General features: G+C 41.0%; 2 protein-coding genes across 4 annotated transcripts in view; both read left to right on the top strand.

Moving 5' to 3' along the window:
* The window catches only part of lipeb (lipase, hormone-sensitive b), a 31,373-nt gene extending 15,866 nt beyond the window's left edge, over positions 1-15,507 (top strand). For all 3 annotated transcript variants that reach the window (XM_087848291.1, XM_006808178.3, XM_087848290.1), the window contains 7 exons: positions 158-310; positions 3,061-3,205; positions 4,804-5,031; positions 8,133-8,318; positions 9,261-9,442; positions 10,381-10,647; positions 11,410-15,507. In XM_087848291.1, the coding sequence (XP_087704417.1) occupies positions 158-310; positions 3,061-3,205; positions 4,804-5,031; positions 8,133-8,318; positions 9,261-9,442; positions 10,381-10,647; positions 11,410-11,811 (1,563 nt within the window). In that variant the 3' untranslated portion in view covers positions 11,812-15,507. The remainder of the gene's footprint in view (positions 1-157; positions 311-3,060; positions 3,206-4,803; positions 5,032-8,132; positions 8,319-9,260; positions 9,443-10,380; positions 10,648-11,409) is intronic.
* A 973-nt stretch (positions 15,508-16,480) lies between these two features.
* Positions 16,481-23,314, top strand: part of tmem145 (transmembrane protein 145) — a 40,680-nt gene continuing 33,846 nt past the window's right edge. The window contains exon 1 of the mRNA XM_006808181.3: positions 16,481-16,722. Coding sequence (XP_006808244.1) covers positions 16,612-16,722 — 111 coding nt within the window. The 5' untranslated portion in view covers positions 16,481-16,611. The remainder of the gene's footprint in view (positions 16,723-23,314) is intronic.

Consider the following 23,314-nt stretch of genomic DNA (forward strand, 5'->3'; position numbering starts at 1 on the left):
GCAATAAGACACTGTTTGGAACCACAGACACTGTAAATACTAGACCCAAATAAGAGATCTTGATTATTTGTCTTTCTGTTCATCTTCTAAGTTATTCGTTCTCCTAATAAGGTTTTTTTTTTTTTTTTTTTTTTTTTTTTGAATCTCACTCTCTCAGGACAGTGAAACACTGCTGTCTCTGTCCCGCTCCGAGGGGGGTGCTATCTCTCTTTCCCTGGGGCTGAAGACCAAGCGCCTCCCCTCTTCTCCATGTCTCCTGATCCATTTCCATGGAGGAGGCTTTGTGGCACAGACCTCAAAGTCTCATGAGGTGAGAAATTACTGTTCTACTGAATTTAGCTCAGTTTCAGAAGTGTTTTACTTTGACTAGAGATTCATTATGATTACCTCTGTCTTGCATGATAAAACTGGTTAGATTCAATGGACTGCTTTTCCTTGTATTTAATGGAGGTTTGTATAGGACAGTATTGACGTGTTTGTAAGATTTTATAATAGAACACAGACCAAGAAAAGGTGGCACTTACCTGTCAAAGCACTAACAACAATACACCTCTAGCATTAGATACCAAGTTCAGGTTTTGAGCCTCTATCACCAAAGCTGTCATCCAGCTAATTTCATCCTCTCATCCCTTCAATCATGTTTTCTCAGACTAATTGTAATGAAAACCCAACTAATTAAAGTGTTGATGAGACAGACACTAGTTGACAGCAGAGGAGAAGAAGGGTTACCAGTCTGAGTCTCTTCCCCTTCCCCTGTCAATAGTGTGACATGGATTGAGAATTTAGACTAATTATTTTTATAATTATCCCCTGAAAACTTAACAGAGACTCTCTGACCTTACTCTGTGGCTTACTTACTGGTAAGGTGCTTGCAGAGCTGACCCTTGTCTGTCATTGCTTTCTGTCATCTAATTCATCCTCACTCCTTTTTGTTCTCATAAAGGAGGAACTTGTATCCTAGATTTAATTTCTGGATCATTGTGCTAGAAAAAAGAAGCACACAGACACTAGCCTTCTATATTATTACTATGTAAAAAACCCTTCAAGTCTTTTTCCCCCCTTTTTGATCATAAGTTTAAATTGGTGGCAGTAAATAAATTTTAACAGGAAGGCTGCACATTAGTGTGGTTTGTTGATTATAAATAGGAAGATTTTTTTATATATAGTTTGTACCCCTGTACTTTATCCTGTGCTTGTGTGGTCATTATGTGGCATCAAGCTACTTATAGCTGCTTTAAGACAGGGCTCTGTGAAATTGCAAAGGACATTGGCATCCTTGATCTGCAGCTGCATAGCAACCAAAGGATGAGAGGGAGCAATCAGAGAAGGGATGTGTGGGGCTGTCATGTTGAATTAACAGAGAACTGTACAACCCCGCAGAGAAAGATTACCCAGGGCACTAATGGAAGACTTGTCAGACTATCCTTCTCTCTTTTTTTCTAGGCGCTTGGTTTTTTTTCTTTTCTTATTACATCCTCCTCAATCTTTTTGATATCACAAAATCAGTTTTGTTCACTTTGTGTCCTTTTTCTACATCACAGTTTAGTTGTATTTGGATATCACTTTCTTTCCTCCTTTTGCCTTTTTTGATCCCTCTACCAAGACCCAGAAATGAGGAATACAAAAATGAAAAATGTTATGATGGAGTGGAGATGAGCATTTTTGCCTTCAGTCGCTCATTTAACCTTTTCTGGATCCTGTATCTCCCATCATATGGGGGAGATGAACAGTTCAACCTCAGATGAAGAAGCCTGTGGTGGTCTCAGTGCATAATGATGCTGATATCACAGGAATAAATGTACTTAGTCTATGTATTTAGTAACTTGGGCACAAACCCACATTCAGTAAATGTTGAGGTATTTGCAGATTAACTGCTATTTCTGTCTAAGAATCAGTAAGACAGCAGCTCCTCTTAATTCCTGCTTAGAGGATAGATTTGGGACCCTCTAAAATTATGTGTGTGAGGAGTCATTTAAATTTATACAGCCTGGTTCCCACCCATTAAAACTCATGCACACACCTCTTCTCTGCCCAGTGGGGCATTTAGGAAAAAAAGAAAAAAAATTGTAAATACTTAGCTCCTTTTATGCTGGCAAATGATGAACTGTCTGAGTAGCAGACCTACCCATTGACTCATATTGACTTGTTGTAGACTGCCAGTAATGGCTGTTGTTCTCACTCAGTAGAACGCATATACACCTTGGGAGCAGCTTTACTGATTTGCACAAGCTCACATTGCCTTTCCTGCTCAGTGCTCGGACTGCATGCACACACTTATCTGTGTCCTCACACCGAGATTTATCCTGACAGGTAGAGTTTTAAGACATCACAGCTGACTGCTGGAGCATCTACTTTTCTTTTTGTCATACTAAATCAATGAGGGATGAGACAGCACATAAACATGTACACACTGTGCTCTTCCTGCCATTATGAATGGTGATTTGTTGCTTTCACCAACACCTATCATAGCAAACTTATAGGTGTTGGAATTTGATAAAGACAGAAGAGGAAAGGGCGAATGCTTTGCAAAAGTAATATTGTCAGAACTCATCATGCCTTTGTCACATTTCAAGGTCACTGCCTAAGCAGAGTAAATGCTTAACATGACTGTAACGATATAAAACAACGATCAGTATTCTGACAGCGAGTCTGTATCTATGGATTTTCTTTCTATATCCACGCCACCTCCTTCTCTTTGTCCTCTCTCTTCATACTTCACAAAATAGGACATGTGGGCACCTTTGTTATTGCAGTGCAAAAAGAAGGAAAATGGATTTGACTGTGAGGGCAGCGCTCATTCTCCCTTTGTCTAGACAGTAAGCCAGAAAGCAGACAGATGACATCAGAAGAAAGCATAATTTTTATAACTTTTTGTCCTTCATTTCAAATGTTCCACACAGCAGGCTTTTCCTCAATCACTTCTCTTTTTTTTTCTGTCTCCCTGCCTCTGTGTTTTATTATGGCTGCTGTTGTGTGTCATAAATTTACCAACATAAAAAAAGCAGTGTTTTTCCTTTTATAAAGTCACGTCTTTGTATCCTTATCTTCTGTTTGAAACAGCCCTACCTAAAGAGTTGGTCCCAGGACCTTGGTGTTCCCATACTGTCAGTGGACTACTCTCTGGCCCCTGAGGCACCCTTCCCACGCGCCTTAGAGGAATGTTTCTATGCCTACTGCTGGGCTTTGAGAAACCACCACCTATTAGGTATATGCATCACACAGCATTGTTTATACTTGAGTGTGGCTTGGTATCTCTTGTGTATATTTTCTGTTTATTCTTTAAAGTCATGGGAATAGTATACAGCAGATTCACAAAGTACTCAAACCCTCTCATATTTTGTTCACTTTATTGTACTAAAGATTTAATTTAAAATGGATAAACAAAGCCATGGAGTCAGCTGGGAGCTTTCTGTAGATATATGCAGTAAGGCTTGAGGCATAAATCAAAGTGAGGGGTACAAAGCAACTTTTAAATCTGAGTGTTCCCAGGAGTCCGGTGCCCTCAATAACTGTGAAATGAAAGAAATTAACTACCAGGAATGTTCCTAGTATTAACTTTGTGGTGACATAGACCTTCAGTGTGATTTGATAGACATATTGGTCTTTGGGCAAAACTCTGAGCCTTATACCTTTCAAACACCAGGCACTGCTCATTACTTGCTAATACTAACCTATGGTGAGGCATGGTGGTAGCAGCATGGGGTTATGGAGGAACTCTGTGACAGAATAAGCAATAACTTGTCAGAACTGAAGAAACGCAGCAATGATTTCAAGCATGGAAAGGCATTTTCTGGACTACTCAAGGATCAAAGTATGTCCTAAAGCCCACAGTTAAACCCCAGAGAGTGGAGATACCTCAAGATAGTAGTTCATTTGCTTGCAATCCAGTCTGTTGGAGGTTGAGAGGATCCGCAAGGAAGAGTAGATAAACTGCCCAAATTGAGGTAGCTTGTATAAGCTGCCAGGGATCTTCTACAAGCTACTGATTTCATGTCTGAATACTTTAAATTGTTTTAAAGGAGATTTGAGTTTTTGATTTCTGGTTTAAAAAAAAAAAAAAAATTAAAAAAGAGAAGAAAAAAATCGAAACAATTTTGTGTTAAAAGTAAAGATGTGTGTGTGTGTGTATTCTACATCTTTGTATGCAGAAGTAACAGTATGTCCCTTAGGCAGATGAAAGAGAAGAAAGTTATTAGAATTACTGAGCAGGCACGTTGAAGGGATAACACCCACCTATTTCAGCGTGAAGGTTTCTGTGGAGTGCTTCTCTAAATCCTCCGCTGCGTTCACCAATTCCTTGTACCTCCTGAGAGGATTCATTTATCACTTTGAAAGTGATCATGCTGTATGCTTCTTGCACTTTACTTGCTGTTCAGTGCTATCACACCAGTTGTGATGCTCAGTATTTCGACAGAAAAAAGAAGCCATCTGGCCGGTTTGGGGGACGCTCGTCCGCTGAAGCACACTGTGTCAAATTAACAGAGATTGCAGTGCAATATGCTACTGCTGTAGTACAAGTCCTCAATATCACGGCTATGAAGTAGATAGGGAAACCCTAGTTACAAGAGCTGCCTATTACCACAGTGGTGAACAGAAAAGAGTGTTGCTGTTACACTGCCTTTTTTTCATTTCAGTAATGTCATAGTTTTTTTTTTTTCTTTTTAGAAAAGATGTATTTACAAAAAAAATGTTCTTGTCCCCTTCATGTTGTCTCATTTTTTCAACGTTTTCCCTGTGAATTACTTTTCTTTCTATCTGTCCTTGTACCAGAAGTCTATAATTTTTATTTATTTTTCCTTACAGGATGGACTGGAGAGAAGGTGTGTCTGGCTGGTGACAGTGCAGGAGGCAACTTATGTGTGACGACATCGATGCGAGCTGCTGCTTTTGGTGTGCGAATGCCAGATGGCATCGTGGCAGCCTATCCAGCTACCCTGCTGACAGCCTACGCATCCCCTTCCCGTCTGCTAACGCTCATGGATCCCCTGCTGCCACTCAGTGTGCTCTCTAGGTGTCTCAGTGCCTACGCAGGTAGGTGTGTGTGTGTGTGTATGTGTGTGTGTGTTTCTGATTTTTACCTGAAGTTGAGATTTAAGTTGAATCCTATTTTTCGTTTCTGTCGAGCACATCTGTCTACTCCTTGTTATACATTACATAAACGTATTGGTCAACCACCAGGTGACAGCTTTACTCTACTGGATGTATGATACATGTTTATTGAAATAAGTTGTCAGGTGGGTAACAAACATTAAAAGATAAAAGGTCAAGTTTTCAGCTCAACACACAAACAACTCACACAAAAAAACCTAGAATTACATCACTATATTCAGGAGGCCAACAACAGCAGGGAGAAATGAGTTCTTAAATCTGCATCTTGGCAGATTAAATCTGCAGCTAGAAGGAAGAAACCTGCACTGTTGAGTAGTGATATCAAATACAAGTAATATTCAGGGTGGTATCGACGATACTGATCCGATACCGATACTTTGTACAAAAACGTATTTTATTTATTGTATCTCAAATTATAGAGTAATAATGATTATAGGACATCAGATTACTTGTTCTTATCACTTAATGCAGGGTTCATCATATAGAAATAAAAAAACTGAAGTTGTGCGCTATTTGAACACCTTGCCAGCCTGCAGCACTAAAGGACTCTGTGAGAGACGTCTGTCTCGCCCTAGCAGCACCTGTCCACTCCTCCTCTTCAGTTCACCTCAACATAGCACGTCATATTCTGTGATATGATTTACTCTGAGGTGTTTGACAAGGTTAGTGATGTTGCCACAACCATACATGCCAACCCTCCCAATTTTTCTGGGAGAATCCCGAATTTCAGTGCCCCTCCCGAAAATCTTCCGGAGCCACCATTCTCCCGAATTTCTCCCGATTTTCCACCCGGACAACAAAATTGAAAAACCATATCGCAGAATTCATAGCGCGGCCCAGCCAATTCCAGTCTCCAACAATGACGGCAGATACTTAGTTTTAGTATTACTCTTATTTCTCTCTCTGGGTCACAAAATTTTTTTTAAACATATTTTCAGGTGGGAATGAAGCTGTGTAAACTTCAAATATCTGAGCCGACCGACACATCGTCTTCAAACCCCCGCGGTCTTTCACTACTCGGGTTAAACATGATATATAAGTCACTCTGATAACTTAAAAATGTTATTGTTTGGCATTTTCAGTGTTTTATTTGTTCTTGGGTAAATCAGTTTGGCTGAGATTAAAGTTATTAGATTAAATTAAATGTAACTTTATTAATCCATCGGGTGGGTTCCTACGGGGTTTTCACGCAGCTGAATAAACGTCAAACAGAAAACTGATTAAACAGAAGCGTGAGAGTTTACGTCAGCGCCCGGTTATATTTTAGATAGCAAGGAGCAGACGGCAGCATTTCACTCCACGGAGGGAGCTCGTGACGTACTACCTGGCTTTTTTTAGACCACGAGGGCCGGGTCCTCAGGTGGAAGCAGCCTCTGAATTTGGACACCCCCGCTGTTTCCAGGCCGGCCAATAATAACGGTGACATTTAATGTATTTCATCCGATAAATAAACACTGTAAAATGTATTTATCACCCCCCCCCCCCCCACCACCACCACCACCACCCCTTTTTAATATCTCCCTAATTCTGAGGTCTCAAGGTTGGCAAGTATGTGGAGGTAAAATACGTCCGCACATGACTCCAATTATGCTCAGCCATTGCTGTGAGTGCGCGCGCCAGTGGCTGTGAGACATTTACACAGCCGTGTTCACAGAGCTTGTTCATATACGTGCCTGGAACTTGCATAATCTTGTATTTAAAAAAAAAAAAAAAAAAAAAAAAAAAATGTAATAAACTAGTTATGTTTTTAGTTAAAGTTATTTAATCCAAACTAAGAAGTGGAAAGGGTTAAGAGAAAAGAATATAAAAACATTATCATAAAACTTCTAACTTTTTAAAGAAAGTTAGCACTAATGAACCTTTGAACAATCTATACTGGCTTATTTTTTTTTGGGGGGGGGTTTAAAATATTATTCTATTCGGTTATTGTCCTAAGATACTTGTACTGCTGGACAGCTTTAACAGCCTGGTTATAGAAATCTGTAGGAAGAATGTAGCAAGACTTTGTCCTAAAGTCTATTATCATGTCCTTGTAGTTAATCCGGTCAATAAATTTCTCCACCACTGGTCTATGGTTGGCTCTTTCATCACTGAGCAGTGACAGAATGACAAAATTATCAGTGAACTTGATATGTCTGCCCGCACTGAAAACCATTTATATATTAAAGACAGATAAAATGGTGAAAGGACACAACCCTAGAGGGAACAGGTAAAAGCTAAAAACGCATCAGGAAAAAAATGAATGACTTTGTCATTTTTAAGACCTCTCTGTTCAAAAGTTAAACTGTCACCATGCTAATCCAAAGCCAATGGTGTGGATGCTGTTTAGACTGTGAAGAGTACAGCTAAAACCTGAGGAAAAAAACACAAATTAACAGTACTAATGTGAAAAAGCAAGAATTGAGGGCAAACACTTTTTTTTTCTTTTTTTTTCCCCTTCCAAAATTGAAGATGTTGACTAATTTCACATATTTTACTCTTAGGATTGTTTTCCTTGTATTTGGATATCATTGTTGATTGCATGTAATAAAAATCCACTTTTTAAAAAGGACAAACAGCAACAATCCTTTCTGATATTATAAGTAGGTAATGAGTCATTAAACCAGATGGTTAATGACATGTCTGGTTTTTCATATGTGTGTGTGTGTGTGTGTGTGTGTGTGTGTATATGTTTTTGTTGTTGATGAATTTTAGTTTCACAAGGCAGGAGAACTGAGGACTATGAATGACTGCAGGAATTGGCTAACAATTTGTGACAAAGAGATTGGCTATGCTGAGTCTCCTTTCAATAACTGAACTAAAACACTCATCATTTTTCTGTTCCTTCCTGCTGTTGTTGTTGGCTTTGCAAATCATTGTATGGCAGTATTGAACGCACTCTGTCAGCGTTTACTGGACTATTATACCTCTCTTATTATTGCTTTCCTGTCTTCTCTGTTGTTACTCATTTGTGCTTACTGAAGAATAACAAATACTTTTATCTGTTTTGTACATTTACTTCCTTCTTATGTCTTCTTCTCCAGGCAGTGGGCCACAGACCGAGAAGCAGGTGGAGAAGGTGAGCACGCTGAGTCTGGTGAGGAGAGACACTGCACTTCTGCTGCGAGATTTCCGACAGGGAGCCTCCAACTGGATCCACTCTCTGCTCGATTCTAGCAGAGCTCCAGCCTCCACCGGCACAGCACCAGAGGCACCAACAGAAGCCACAGGTATACAAGTAACTGTTATAGTTGTTAGTTGTCAGGTTGGAACATTAGGGGTGGCTTGAATGTATTTGATAGGCAGTTGCAGTCTACCTGTGTCTTTGTCATACGCCCCTGCTCAGATGTGTGTGGGTGTATATCTCCCACATTCTCAGTGTTTTCATTGAGCCAATTAATATAAGTGTTCCCCAAGTTCATTTACACCTCTCATGAAAGAGGTCAGTGTCATGAGAACTTGTTATGCAGCATCTAACTAATTATTGCTTTAGCCAAACCATTTGTGTAGTACTCCTGTATCCATATTCATATCAGCTCTCATCTTTGGGGTAGCAGAGCATTGACAGTAATTGTTAATTGTAGCCACCGTAAATCTGGTGGCGAATTGTAATTTTCATGGTGTGCCCCTTACCTTGGTGACACCCCCACAGCTGCAAGCCCAGTCTAATGAGAGTATCATTGGTGGGTGTACATTATTAAAAGGCCATCATGGTGCTGAGATGGTTCATTATTAAAGAGATAGGAGATCGGTAGAGCTTTGTGAGACCAGCTACTAACAGCTGTGTTTTGACAGTTCAGGGTGGGCAGATGCTATCATCGTGTGACAGCACTTTTTGAATTTCCTCCACCTACTTCTCATCTCTTCCAGATATAGCTCAATTTGCATTCTAGGCTTTTAACTATTGGCTGTCAACCAGAGGACATATGATAAGTGGAAACAGTAGATGAAGTGAAAGTGATTGTGTGTCACCAGTGTTATTTTTCATGTGTCCTCCAACTGCGGTTAGTCCAAATGAACTAAATGCCCTCTTCATTCTTAATATGCTCTGATGATCTGTCAATCCTGTGTCATTTCTGAAACTTAATTATACTATATGTTTGTTTCTCATTGGCATTCTTAATTTCAGTTGTGCATTCATCAATATGGTTCCTTCTGTCCTTGCTTCCTAGATGCAGTGAGGAAGAGCATTTCAGAGGCGAACATCTCTTCTCCTCATACAGACCCACCTGTCCCCACGGATCTCTCGGAGTTCCCCAACAGGAAATTATCAGTGAAGAGCCAGACGTGCCAGAACTTGGGATCCCACAGCAATCCCATTCCCAGCAGTGCACCGCTGCTCTCTGAGCGTGCTGTAGGTCATGCTTGAGCAGCTTGCTTTCAGCTGATGCTCTTATGCAGAAGAACCTAACAGTATTAAATGGCCAAGATCTGTTTCTTTAATAACACCTGGCTGTTAGTGGGAATCATTGTGAGAATTAAACCTGTCGTTATTTGACGATGGTTAATTTAATGATGATTGTAGCACCACTTTAGTGAAGCGAAATCCCACTAGCCTCTTGTCTTTGATCAGGATATTTCTGCTTTCAGCTTGTGTTGAAAGGATTTGGCACCCAGTTGTAGCCTTTTTAAGAGGTCGAACATTTTTGGGGCATTGAAATATTTTGGCCGTTGATCAAACAATGCTGTCTTCCCTGCAATGATGTGCATGTGTCACTTTGATGAACTCATCCGAGATTGTGTCACCCATCCCTCACAAACAGATTTGGCTTTGAAATGCTGACAGTATATCAAAAGGTTCTGGTTTTGCGAGTACTGGCAAGGTGTTGCAGATTATCCTCGTATTTTCTCACAGGCACACTGGATTAGTGGCTGGCGCAAGCAAAATTAGCAAGCAGAGGTGACGTAAGATATTAAATATGCTTTTCCTTCTGAAATGGGAATCGCTCAGCCAAGAGTCAGGCACTGAGCCAAGATTTTTCCAAGGACAAAGTGGCGTGTGTGTTTACATAACTGTGGCTCGTGGCTCATCGCTAGGCAGTGGTGCAAGTTTCAGTCATTATGCATGTTTAGTAAGTTTGAGGAAACCTGCAGTCAGCTGAGATTGAAGAAGTTATTTGGACGAGTGATGAAGCAGTTCTCCCATTGAAAACTGAATCCAGATGGATAGAATCAACTTTATAGGACTTACAAAACCAACTTTTCTTGTAAAATTGTTTTAGCCTTTCTTCTTTTTTATTGATATAAAGATATCCTTTGAACTAACCTAATATTTTCTCATCCTTTATGTAGCCGGAAGATGTCAGTTTCTTCTTTGCCAAAGATGAAGATCCCTCAGTGATCACTGACCTGTCTTCAGTGGCCATACCACCCCCTGCTGGAGAGGAGGGCTCACAGCAGGAGCACCCCAGGGAATTTCCTCTTGGGTTTGAGCCACTGCGCTCAGAGCAACTAGCAGAGATGAAGGTGGAGAGCTCTCCAGTGGTCAAGGATCCTTTCTGCTCACCTCTGCTGGCCCCTGACAGCATGCTGAAAGGGCTGCCACCTGTACACATAGTGGTAAGAGGACATAAACGGTTAATTACACTGGTTCGCAGGTTACTTGTACAAATCTGTTGTTTGTGAAGTGCTACTCATTGTGTGCTAACAGTAGTCTATATTTTATAGCAAAGTGTTTTCTGTGAGAAGGTGTGTGAGATTCAACTTCAAGTATAAGTTGAGCATTATAAAGGTAGACTGGCAAAAGCACATGCTCCCATGGTAGCGGCTATGGGGTTTTCTGTGGAAGTGCAGCCTCCCTCACTAGATGGAGTTTAACTGTGTGTCACATAACTGTACATATTTACTGTCTGAGCACTTTCTGAAGACTTATTGTTCACTTAAAAGTTGAGACTTTGGGGGCAATGGTGTCATAACTGGCTGGAATTGGAGCTTTTGATTATATTACACAATCCCTTTCGATGCATTATATACTATACATGGTGCTGCAGAGGCATTAAAATGTTAACTGACAGCATACCAAAAGATGTACGTGGTTTACAGATATTGAAGTGAAACAGTGTGATGGGAAAGAGAGGGTAGGTTAAAGTTATGTTTTTCCTTTTCTCTTTTCTTATTTTTGTTGTTGGGTTTTTGTTTTGTTTTTTAAATTCGCTGGAGTGAGTCAGCGAGAATGTAAAGAAATCGGGGACAAAAGAGACTGAGGATGCTTGGCTTCGTTTTCTTCATCCACTAATTAAGATTCATGACATGTCTGAAGGGAATCCAGATTTGCTTCTCACCATTTCTAACCCTTCTTTTCCTCTCTCTCCCCACCCTCAGGCTTGTGCACTAGACCCCATGCTGGACGACTCTGTAATGTTTGCCAAGCGTTTGAGGAACATAAACCAGCCCGTCACTCTGTGTGTGGTGGACGACTTACCCCATGGCTTTCTCAGCCTATCTCAACTCTCAAGGGAGACGAGGGAGGCTGCCAATGTCTGCGTGGAGCGAATTCGCGCTGTGTTCACACAGGACACACCCCCAGAGCCACGGAAGCACCGCAAGCTGGAACGGACCGACGTGGGTGTGTCAGCATCTTCAGGGGAAACCAGTTCTCTCTTTGTTGGCCCCATTGAGGGAGGAGAGCTAGCTGTCGGGAGAGTGGCTAAAATTGCTGATGGGGAGGGCGCAGTTGCTGTGGCAGCCCAGAATAACACTGATGCTGGTGGCATTGGGGCTTAAATAAGGCTATATAATAAAAAAGGGGGACTGCATTTCACTCGAGGAGAGAAGGAGTAAATGAAAGTCGGACAAATTTAGGCAGCGCAGTGCCTATATGCAAGGCAAAGCATCCTGAAAAACAGACAGGGGGTGGGAAATGCAGTCTAGCATATCGCCCAGTGTTTGAGAGACAAAAAAAACAGCAGAGGAGGAGCACTGAAATATAACTTCCTCTGCTTTACAATTCCTGCCACTTGTCTGTGCACCATTATACACCAACGCAAATCTGGCAGACAAAGTGAACACACCCACAAGAGACAGTCATGTTTTAGAATAAAATTATTTAGCAGCTACTTAGATCAAAGACCAGCACTCACCCACACACACAGCAGTCGTACTTAACAGAGTTGCTGTGAGGCAGCAAAGGCTGGGACACAAAGAGGCACAGACTATTCTCGAGACGAGGCCTGAATGGGTGATTCATATAGGCCGAGGCAGTGATTCGAGGCCCTAATCAGATAGTAGTAGGGACACTATATGCTTCAGTGTGGAGTCACCTCTATCAGAATGGCCATTTGTCCGTTAGGGAGCGACTATAAATAACACTTAATAACTCCACATTGTGTTCTCAATTACGCCAGTTTAGCAGTCAATACAGCTCACTTTGTGGATGGTAACTGTGTAGACTCTCTCCAAAATAGGATTACAAACCTAGAACAACAGCGTGAAACACTCGAAACTGGATGAATTGATTCACTTCTTTTCTCATATTTGTTGCAATTTTAAATCATTTTATGAATTCTATGCAGTAGTATTAGTTTTGTTATTTATATCAGTTTTTATTGCAGTTATGCCAGGCTTAATTGTTCTTTTCTGTTCTATATTATATAATGAACTCTTTTCATTTCTTTCCCCCCCATGTTTTTCAGTGTGCTGAATATTTACCTCTGCTTTTGTGTGTGTAGCAGCTGCTGTTCTGACATTGCTGGCCTTTCCAATTAAGCTTCTGTTCTCCCCTCAGCAATATACAATGATCAGAGTAAATGTAGAACATTACACAGGCACAGAGTGCCCTGCCTTGTGCATTTTTGTAGTGATATAATAATGCTAGTACAAAGACTGGACTGCATTAGTTTGTAGACAAGTACACTTAGGATACATCTTGTAGATCTTTCAGTGACAATCATTGCTTTGATATTTAAAAAAAAGTTTTTTCTTTTTTTCTTTTTTTTTCCTTTTTTTGTTACTGCAGCAGAAAGTCCAGTTCTCAGCTATCAATACACATTTAAAATTTCACTACAGTGATTTCCTCTCAAGTTGCCCTGGTCACTGACTGTGTGCTACTGTTCACTACTTCTCTGCACAGTAGGGACTGTGTCAAAGTGCCACTTCTCTATAGCTGTGGGATTTCCTGCCTGACAACTCTTTTTCTTTCTTTCTTTCTTTCTTTCTTTCTTTTTTTTTAATTACAAATTGGAGGCTTTTAGGAAAAACTTAAGCAAAGGAAAGGGATTGCAGAGGTGCGCTGTAAAAGCCATTAAGACTTTTGTAAGACGTTTTTGACCAACTAAACGTGTCTGGTCCATCATATATATATTTTTTAGCTCCCCACTGTCAGATTTGGGCGTTTCTTTGTTTACGATAACCTGAGGACACTCCCTTTTGCATGTTGCTATCAAAACACTTTAAAGTATGCAAAAATGTCCTTTGTAGGGTCAGTCCCTCTATCACGTCCAAGTAAATATAGATGCCAACAATGCTGGCACTGTCCTGCCCTTGCCTGGTAAGAGGGCTGGGGTTGCCAGGTCTGTAGAGAGGGATGCTGTGTGATGAATTGGATTTAGCTGATGCTCAGAGAGCAAAATCCTCCCCCTGTTGAAGAGCAGGATTTTCCGTAGGAAAGTCATGCTACAGGATTATACCATACTCAGTTGTCAGCTTCAAGTACTTACTGCAGTATTTTTAGTCAGATTGATGGAGAGAACAAGGACCGAGAAGAGGAAGAAAGTTATACAGTTGCTCTTTCCGAGATGCTGGGCTGAAGCAAGTGTTTGCTTTACTAGCCGCTGTTTATGCTCACTGTGCACTTTTGCAGTAGTTGCACTGTCGCTCAGTACAAGTTTAATTTAAGCAAAGCTTGAACATGTCACCTCCCTCCCCTCTCCCCCGCTTTGTGCCTCTGTCTGTGGCTGAAATGGAGAATGGCTGCACACATAATCACAGTTGTCTGTTACGTGTTGAGAAACACGAGCTCTTTGTGTTGTGTTCATATCAGACAGGAATGGCACTTCACACTCTAAACTATTCATAGTATTAATTGGCTGTTGTTGAGAGATGTGTCTCTAATGTAGTCAAGCCTCTGTGAGACAACAGTTTTTATCTGATATAATGTACACAACCTCATCCATACTGAAGTCAACACCGCACAGGACGAACAACAAAGGTGACGGGCCATTAGCAGTTTCTTGTACAAGGAATTTGAGTTAACTTGCTTTATTTTGATTCTGTTTAAATTGTGTCAAATTCTTATAGGCCTTCTTATGCCTCATATCCTTGATGACCCTCGAGCATCAGGCTAACCTGAGTGCAGGCGGTGGACCAGGGAGTCCTTGTGGTGTTCTAATCAGACATAGGCTTGCTGATTCTCATTTTTGCTTCTTTTGTTGAACCGTTTGGTGCTTTAATGCTGCCTACAACTATTAGCTGAAATATTTTGTTCAGTATTGATTCATTTAGCGCTCGGTTGATGTTGTCTTGTGTGTTGATTATTTTGTTTAATGGGCAGCTGCTGTGGTAGTTGTTTAATATAGCTGCGTTGTTGTTGTTATTATTGTTGTTGTTATTATTATTATTATTATTATTATTATTATTAGTTCAGTCTCAAGTCGTGCAGTATACCTCTACAGTTTGACTCTATTCACTAGAGATTTTCTTTGCCTCAGGCTGTTTCCAGTGAAATGCAATGCTAAGTGCAATACTGCTACAACATGAGCCATTGGAGCAACATTTGCAGCAAACCTGTGTAGTTACACACCAGCACAATATTTTTTCTTTTCATTCCCTGCTTCCTCCATCACATTTCTTCCTCCATCACTGTTTTTTTTTTTTTTGGTGCAATATGTTTGACTCACTTCAAGCTTACACTTCACAGCTCATATGTAGGTTCCTTGAAGCTTGCTTCCTTTACAAACACCTCTGTGTTAAACTGACTTTAAGCACTTTGCAGAAATGTTACATGTCATTTATTTATGGATAAAGTTTCAAGTTGAACCAAAGACTGAAGCCAGTCTTGTAACAGAGATGTGCTGACATTACTGCTTAATGTTCACTGTTGAAAATGCAGGTGCTAGTCAGTGTCATAGTCTGCCTGCACTCCATATGCAAATTGCACTGCATCAGTTCTGATGTAGAATATGATTAGCCTTTAAAAAAAAGCTTGTATACATGACAAGCCATAGACTATAAAAGTGAGATGTTTTTAAGTTTGTTTTGTTGCTGTTCTTTAAAAACACCGTAAGTGCAAACCCATGAATAAAAAGAATGTATATTAAATATTATGATTTATGTAGATATTTTTACTTAAATTTGTTAATCAGATTGGTTGTAGATTGATTTTTGACTGCATTTCTTTGCAGGTTCCACGTTAGGGTGATGTGTCTGCTGCGCCAGGCTAGTTATTTCCTTTGTTGATTTTTATCCAAATAAAATTCTGACATGAACCCTGCTGTTTTTGTATTTCAATTTTTTGAATTAACCTTTGTTTATCATTGATCTCACAAAAGGTTAACTAAAAGTCACAGAAACTATGACATACTGGTTATAATTCAATCAGATATGATGCCTTTTTATACAAATTGAATTAGGATTCGGGATTACATTTTTGGACAACGAAATTGCTTAAATTAACTTTTCTAACATTTTGATTCAGCATAGACTTTGGAAAAGGTCAATAAGAAGTGTTACCTTTAGCTAAAAAGTGTCATCTAAAACCAAAAGTATACAGCACAGACGGCTCTCTGTATTCTCTGCAGAGAGGTGCGAAATGAAAAAGTACTCTTAAGTAGTTTTGAGGCGCTTGCCATTTGCATGAGTGTTTTCATGTGAGGCCACTTCTCTCCACATTGCAGATGCAAAGACCTGCAAGCTCTCAAACTGCTGAACTTTTCTGATTGCTATAATTATTTTACAGAACAACATAAAGGTGATTGTGTGACTCGTACAACACAACCACAAGTAAATATGTAAATTTCATCCGCTTCAAATGGAACTGTAACAAAGTAATACTTAAGTTTGCATATAGTAATTTTATTGTAACAGCCTTTTACATCCTAAAAATGCCCTATACCTAAATGATGGAACCCCCCCCCCCATCTTTTTCTCATGGGTAATTTTCCAAGTAAACTCAGCAGTAACTCGGCCCATTGAGTCACGTTGCCGCTGATTCTTCTGGTTAGTAATATATTTGGGGCCAGGAGACCAACCAGCATCTGTCTCAGCGCAACTTCATTAGAAGTGCGTGACCTCTAATGGAAACATGATTGTAATCAGCCATGGCATTTTGAGCGTGTGGACATGTCGCATTGACGAAGCACGAGCGGAACCGTGCGCGCGCTCGGCAGCCGCCACCCCCTCCCTCACTCCCTCCTAAACAACCACCATCGTCCGCCATCCAGCTTCACCTGCCGGAGGGGGGGCACATGCATTGAGGCAGCCGGCGCGAGCGCGCCTGATTCCTCTCTCTCCGTCAACGCGCGCTCTCGCGCGGAGACGGGCTTCTGGGAGCTCGGAGAGCAGACGAGCGGCAGCTGAGGAGAGAGAAAGATGGAGGTGAGGGTCGGGGAGAGACTCCTGTGCCTGGCCGTGCTGTCCAGCGTCCTCTGCATGGATTCAGTCCTCGGGAAATACGTGAGAGGCGTCGTCAACACAAAAGAGGTGAGCGTTTGTTTCCCCCCCTCTATCTTTAATTTGTTGCCTTGCGACAATGACCCCACCGCACGCTGACAGAAGCGAAACAGACTTGAATGCGAATCCGCTCGCAGGTGTCTCTTTGGTGGACTGTTCCGTTAGACGAGGGGCCAACAGCCGATTCACGGATCAAGTTGCCTCGCATATGTGCACGGCTCTAGTGTCAGCGTGTGAAACACACTCACCTCTATTCTGCCCTAAAATCCCGCGCCATCTACGTGCGTATCATGCGTGGCGTATGTTTTACCCTCATCACGATAGTCTTCTGTATTATTGCTGCCTCTAAAGCGGCATCACGCCAGTTCAGAGCTGGAAATAAATCCTAGGAAGTGGTTACTCTTCTTTAAGTCCCATCCGTGTGTCCGGGGTTTTGTTGCCATGCTTAAATGTAAATCAGCAGCGGCTTTTCTGTTTATGATCGGAGGACCTGTCACAGGTGTGAGTCATATGGCCCGTGGCACGCGGCGGTGGTTTGCTGTTTGTTGAACCTGGGCTTGTTAAGGGTTTGGGGGGAAGCTGTCACACACATCAGCATCGGGATCACTGTTGTCCTGACGAGATCTGCGAGTTCAAATGTTGACTCTGCAGCTGGAGCAGGTATCTCTGCGCTGCTTGGAATTTAGCACCTCCTGTGTCACATCTTTGCTGGCATCCACGCGAGTTTGTTGGGATCAACTTTTACATAAATGAGCAGTAGAGTTGGGTCGTCTACCATTTTGTTGTGAGTAAGCAATAGCCCAATCAGAAGAAAGAAGCAACCTCCGACAAAGTTATTAATGGCTGTTTTGAACGTGATCGGGATACTTAGAATATCTGGCAAAAAGCGAAGGAGACAATGTGGAATCAGCTGTTAGTGTGTAACAAACACACATCATCGAGATTATGAAGTCAAAATGCATATGCTGCCGAAGTAGTTTCTTTTTCACCGCGGGTTTGTTTTTACTTGATAAAATAATTGTTTCAGCTCAACAGGAGAGCTCTCAGCTCTTAAAGCCTCCCGTTGCCACAGTGGAGTCACTCAGTGACCAGAAGCAGGGAGGTAGGATCCATTGTTCCACTGTGTGGCTCAGATATCTCTTTGAAAAACGGGGTGCTGGTGTTTGGTCAGATATTTTGCTCACGTCATTGTACAGTTTTACCTCACTCGTCCCAAAAAGAAGATTTAAACAGAAACACCAGACAATTTGCATTAATAAGCTTTAATGATTCCTCTTACCTGCTGACATGCACTGCTGGCTTGTGTGCTCTTGACTGCAGTTTAAGAGGAGTTGAGCCAAACGGTGACATTGAAGTCACCATTTTTAAATCTGCAGGATGACGATGGAGATCAGAATAGATAAATTGAACAGGAGGCACTCATCCATCCATCACGGCTGGAGAGATGCCCTTGAACACAGGCTGAATGTGCACCTGCTCCAGTGGAGCTGCACAGTGGCCAGCAATATAGGCTGCACTGGGCAACTTCCAACTGTTTGTGTGCATGTGTGTGACTGTCCAGCTGCTGAGCAGAAGGACAGCCATCTACTCTTCTAGAAAACCACAGTGAAAAAAAGATTTAGTTTTTCTTTATTGCTGGCCTTGTTGTGGCAGGCTGGTAATAAAAAATTATTCATGAAAAGTAAATCTCATAATTTCATGATCCACTGTAGTCTGATTTTTTTGTTCTCACAGTTAATTATTTCATCAATCAGAAGAGGACAAAATTTCATCAAAAAAGGAAAATTTCTTTTCTTTTTCTTGCTTAAAAAATTATTAAAATAATTGCTGAAATTGTTGCTATTGGGTTTCTTGTTCATTTATCACCATGTACCTTTTTTGGTTTTATTGCGTTACCAGAAGAAAAAAGAAGAAGAAATATTATGAGAATAAATAAATAAATAAAAGGAAAAAAAACGAACCCTTGGTGTCTCCTAAAAAGTTGTGGTGCACTTTTTTTTTGGTTTCGTTCTGTAGCTGGTCAGATATTAGTTGAGTGCCTAAAGAAAGTAGAGCACTTTGAATGACATCCTGCAACACTGGGCTTGACATATTGATATTGCGTGTGTGTGTCTGTGTGGTTCACTCCTCATCAGTCTTGCTTGTGCATTCCTGCCCCAAGGTCATCCACTAACTTTACTCAACATCCTGCCTCTCTTAGATACAGACGCACACACACTTCCATGCACACAATCGTGTTGACTTCACACTCCTATCAGTCTGTCGCGCTCACATGCTCACTCATTGAATAAACTCTGCTTCGGTCCCTTGATGCGGTAGCTGTGTCAATGCCTGCAGAGGTGAAGGCTGAGTTTGTGCAGAGCTGCAAATTGATAAATGAAATTTACCTCACTGGGAGAGGGATGAGCCGTTGAAAAGTGCTGGACAGCTGGAGAAATATATGAAGAGGCACACGCCTAGTTGTCCAAAGGCAGTGGCGCGGACTTGTCAACAGCTTTCTTGGGGCTGGTCGATGTGTACAATTAGTCTAAGTGGCTCATAGTGTGTGGACGCACTGATAAAATGTCCCTACTGAGGGGTGGTGGTGCTGTTAGATTAAAGGACAGGAGAAGGACGCCATTTTTAAAACCAGTTGGGAAATTTTGAGAGGGAGAAAAAGTTTGCCCTTCTTTAGCACACAATGGCACAGGACCTCTGAGTAAGGCAGTAAATCCATCCTACGCGTCAGTCTGGGTCTCTTGTGTTAATGTCCATAGAAGCGCATGAGTTTGCAGCATACTGATATTAAAAATCAGCTGAAGCAAAGACTTTATTCAACCAGACAATATACAGCTGAGCTGTTTCTCAGTTACATTTTAGCGGCACACACCTGCCGTTGAACCGTGAAAGTTTAAGTGCCCGCCTTTAGCTTTGGTGTTTTAAGTACTAAAGCTGAGAAATGTTAAACGCCCAGAAATCTTGTATTTTGTCCTGCCATGAATGAAACGTCTGTTACTGACACCATCCAAGCAAATATTGCAATCCAGTTAAAAAAAAGTGAATAAACTTGGTTAGTGAGCTGTAAAAATGACTTCTTTGTATTTTCCCCCAGGATGCTGGGTGTTGATTTTAGAATGGGGGAAAAAGCCCATTGAGCAGAGGTGTGCTGATAAATATCGTTGCTAATGTTTCCAATTGTTTTGCACTATTATGCAGACTTTTAAAACAGCTGGAACTTTTCTTTTCATTGTTTGACTTACAGACAGAACAGATAATTATAGATTTCAGTTTATTAAGGGTCATTTAATTGCAGTTAATCAAAGTAAATTTGTCTACAGCAGTTGTTAAGCAGCTAAAAAACTGTAAATTGATTTGTAGAGAAGTGTTGTTATTGAAGGAAAAGAAATGGAGCGGTGGCTGGGTCAAACTTGCTTGATTGGAAACTTTTTGAGTATTAAACTGCAATTTAAAAGCAGTGGACTCTTTCAAATTAGTTTTGATATTGATAAATCAGTAAATTAATCATTTAGTCCTAGTTTTCTGCCAACTAATGGGCATTAAAAGGTGGATGGGCTTGAGGATTCAGTGCTGAATACAGATTATTAAATAAAAATGTCCATGAGCAGGTTTAAATGTTTGTGTTCTTCACAGTTAATTAAAATTTGTGGTTTTATAAAGAAAGGTCTTCAAACGGTTGCCTTTTGAAAATCAACAAATGGCCTTGAAACTTCTGTTTCTAAATGAAAAATCTAACACCACGTTCACCAGCATACTGCTGCCCACCGGGCCTTTTCCCGTCCTAAAAATCAGCACCTCACATCACATAACACTGACATATGTCTGGGTTGATAAAAGCAGCAGATCTGAAATGAGGGATTTTGCCAGGATTTCTTGGTTTAATAGGATCATGAAGTAAAAAGCCTCATATGTGATGTCTTACTTTAATTAATGCCGCGTCTTATCTTAAAACATGCCAGTTTTGAACTCTTGAAATTCACCCAGCAAGACTTTTAAGAGTCACTTAAAAGTCCTTTAGCTTGACTTTGAAGTAAGTTTTGGGAACCCTGTGTGGATAGTACTATCTAGTCCACAACTCAATCAGTTTTCCTTTATCTCTTTTTAATGAGGACATTGTGATCAGATACAGGTGCCGTATGTGTGTAAGTAGGTGTGGTGAGTGGGCGTTTCATGTGCGGTGATGTGTATTTTTATGTCTGCAAACCCTGCGTGTGTTCACTGAACCCCCCCCCCCCCCCCCCCCCCCAAAAAAAAGACAAAAAAGAGAGCTGAGTGTGTTTGCATGTGTGCATGTGTGCGTGAGTGTGTTTAATGCATTGCAGCATTGTGTAACCCTGACTAATGAATCATTGAGAAGCCCAGCGGGCCAGGGGTGACTTGACTAGCTGATTGGTAATTAATTGTTAATGAGGCTTAGCAAGCAAACAGGGTTTTTGGTGAGAAAGAGAAAAAAGATAGAAAGCTACTGAGATGAAAGGACAAAGTGTGAGGGAGGGAGAAAGAAAGGAGGAAAGAATAAGACTGCGAGAGGCTGAATTGACCAGATACTGCATCAAGGCATCGCACTTGATTAATGGGCGTACATACACACATGTACAAGTGCAACAATACACACACACTCTGGAAGGTGGTTGAGTGACTCTGCATCACAATGCAGCGGCCTTGGGGAAATAGGAAGACTAAAAGGGGATTAAGGTAGACACCTCATCCACTGTTGCTGTTCTCCCAGGCTCATTGTCTTTTCTGGACTTCACACACACACACACACACACACACATACTGGTGGAATAACTAGTGGGAACGTAGTTGTTAACGTTTGTGGAATTGCTCAACACCTGTGTTGAATTGTCTTTGCATCCATCCAACAATATACAAGCTTGCTGATGTTGTCATGGCTCAGTTAGACTCTGTTAGCTGCTTGATTTAAAGCATCCACTGTGGAATTGCAGTGCTTGGAAAGCTAAGTAGGAAACATAGCTGCATTTGAAAAAATATAAATAAATTGCTAAATAAAATAAATGAATACTGCACTATTCACAGAAAAATGTCATCTTTGACTCTGCATACAGTGCATGTCAATCAGACCCCTGCCTTCTAGAAACTTGGAGGTATTGGACATAACATGATTTATAAGTCAGGCAACTTCACTGGTTATGTTTTAATAGATGTAATGAATCAGTACTAATAATGAGTATAACTGGAATCTAATATGTGCTAGTTACAGGTGAGCTTACTGTCCAACTTCCCAGAATCATCCTGAGACCTAAATCTGTCCCTAAAACACATCACCTCAGCACTTGTGGGCTTTTCATAAGAACAAATTACAAGCAATGTAATATTTTTGTCGGTAGCACATCTAGTTCGTGTTAAATATGGGTGGTCAGCAGGGGTTCAGTAATGTATAGTAATAATCCCCCAGATTTATAGTTTTATTAGTAAACAACACAGAAATGCCAATTTGCATGTAACTTAACTACTGAAATTTAAAAGCACACATGGGTAGTTGATCTGCTAGCAAGCTACTGAAAAATGTAGTTAAACTGGTTTAACTACATTCATTGTATCACATGCTGTTTAACTCTGCAGCAGCAGCAAAATATATTTTTCTTCATTTATTAATCCTGCTCATCAAATCATTGACTGATCACTTGATCAATAAGGTTGAAGGTTGTAATTATATACAGTCACCAGTCTGAAATCACTGTTTGGTGTTTTAGGCTGAAAAGTGACCAAAGCTACTCCAGTAATTAGAATAATTACCTGCTATACAAATAATATTTATTCTTTTGCATTCAACGCTGGAGCCACGTTTTCTGCTTCAGCGTGATAATACCATATACACAAAGGCAGGTCCATAGAAAGGGCTCTCTGAGTGTGTTGAGGAAATACTTGACTGGTGTGCACAGAATGCTCAGACCCATCAAACACCTTTCGGGATGAAGTGGATTGCCAATTGCAAGCCGGGCCTTATCGCTGACATCAGTGTCTGACCTCAGTAATGCTACTGCGGCAGAAAAGAACCAAATCCCTGCAGCCAGGTTCAGAAAACTTGAGTAAAGACTTTCTACAATAATATTGACTTTTATAGTGATATTCTTATGTCTACGGCTTAGGAATATTTGTTCTCAAACACATATAGATGTGATGACTGGATGTCAACGGGCTTTGTTCAGCAGTTCACATAATTTTGACTATGTACTGTGTTTTATTTTGTGTTTTGCTCCACTACTTTGTTGTTTCCCACACATAGACTTGGGGGAACCATCCAGGTCTATTAACAGTTGCCCAATAAAGGCAAATTAGCCTTTTTTCTTTTATCTATCCAAAATAATAACGTAATCAAGCCCATTTGCTCTTATTGTGAAAGTTCAGTTGCGGGTAATCAGCTAGTCCTGTCTCTTGTTTCAGGTTGCTGTTACGGCAGTCCTTCAAGTCGCTCAGCTTGCTTGTCTCTCGATCATACGCTCCTACTCCAACTTTACCTTCTTGGAATGCAGCTGGTAACTGTGGTCCCGTTTCGCACTGGAGATTTGCTGTAAGCTGAAGGGTGACTCTCACCAGAACGTGTAGCAGGTGGAGAGCTGAGGCTCAACGAAGCTGCAGAGCAGAACAAGGTCTGCCATCA

Source organism: Neolamprologus brichardi, chromosome 11, assembly GCF_056152115.1.
Source record: "Neolamprologus brichardi isolate AB-2024 chromosome 11, ASM5615211v1, whole genome shotgun sequence".
NCBI classification, from domain to species: Eukaryota; Metazoa; Chordata; class Actinopteri; order Cichliformes; family Cichlidae; genus Neolamprologus; species Neolamprologus brichardi.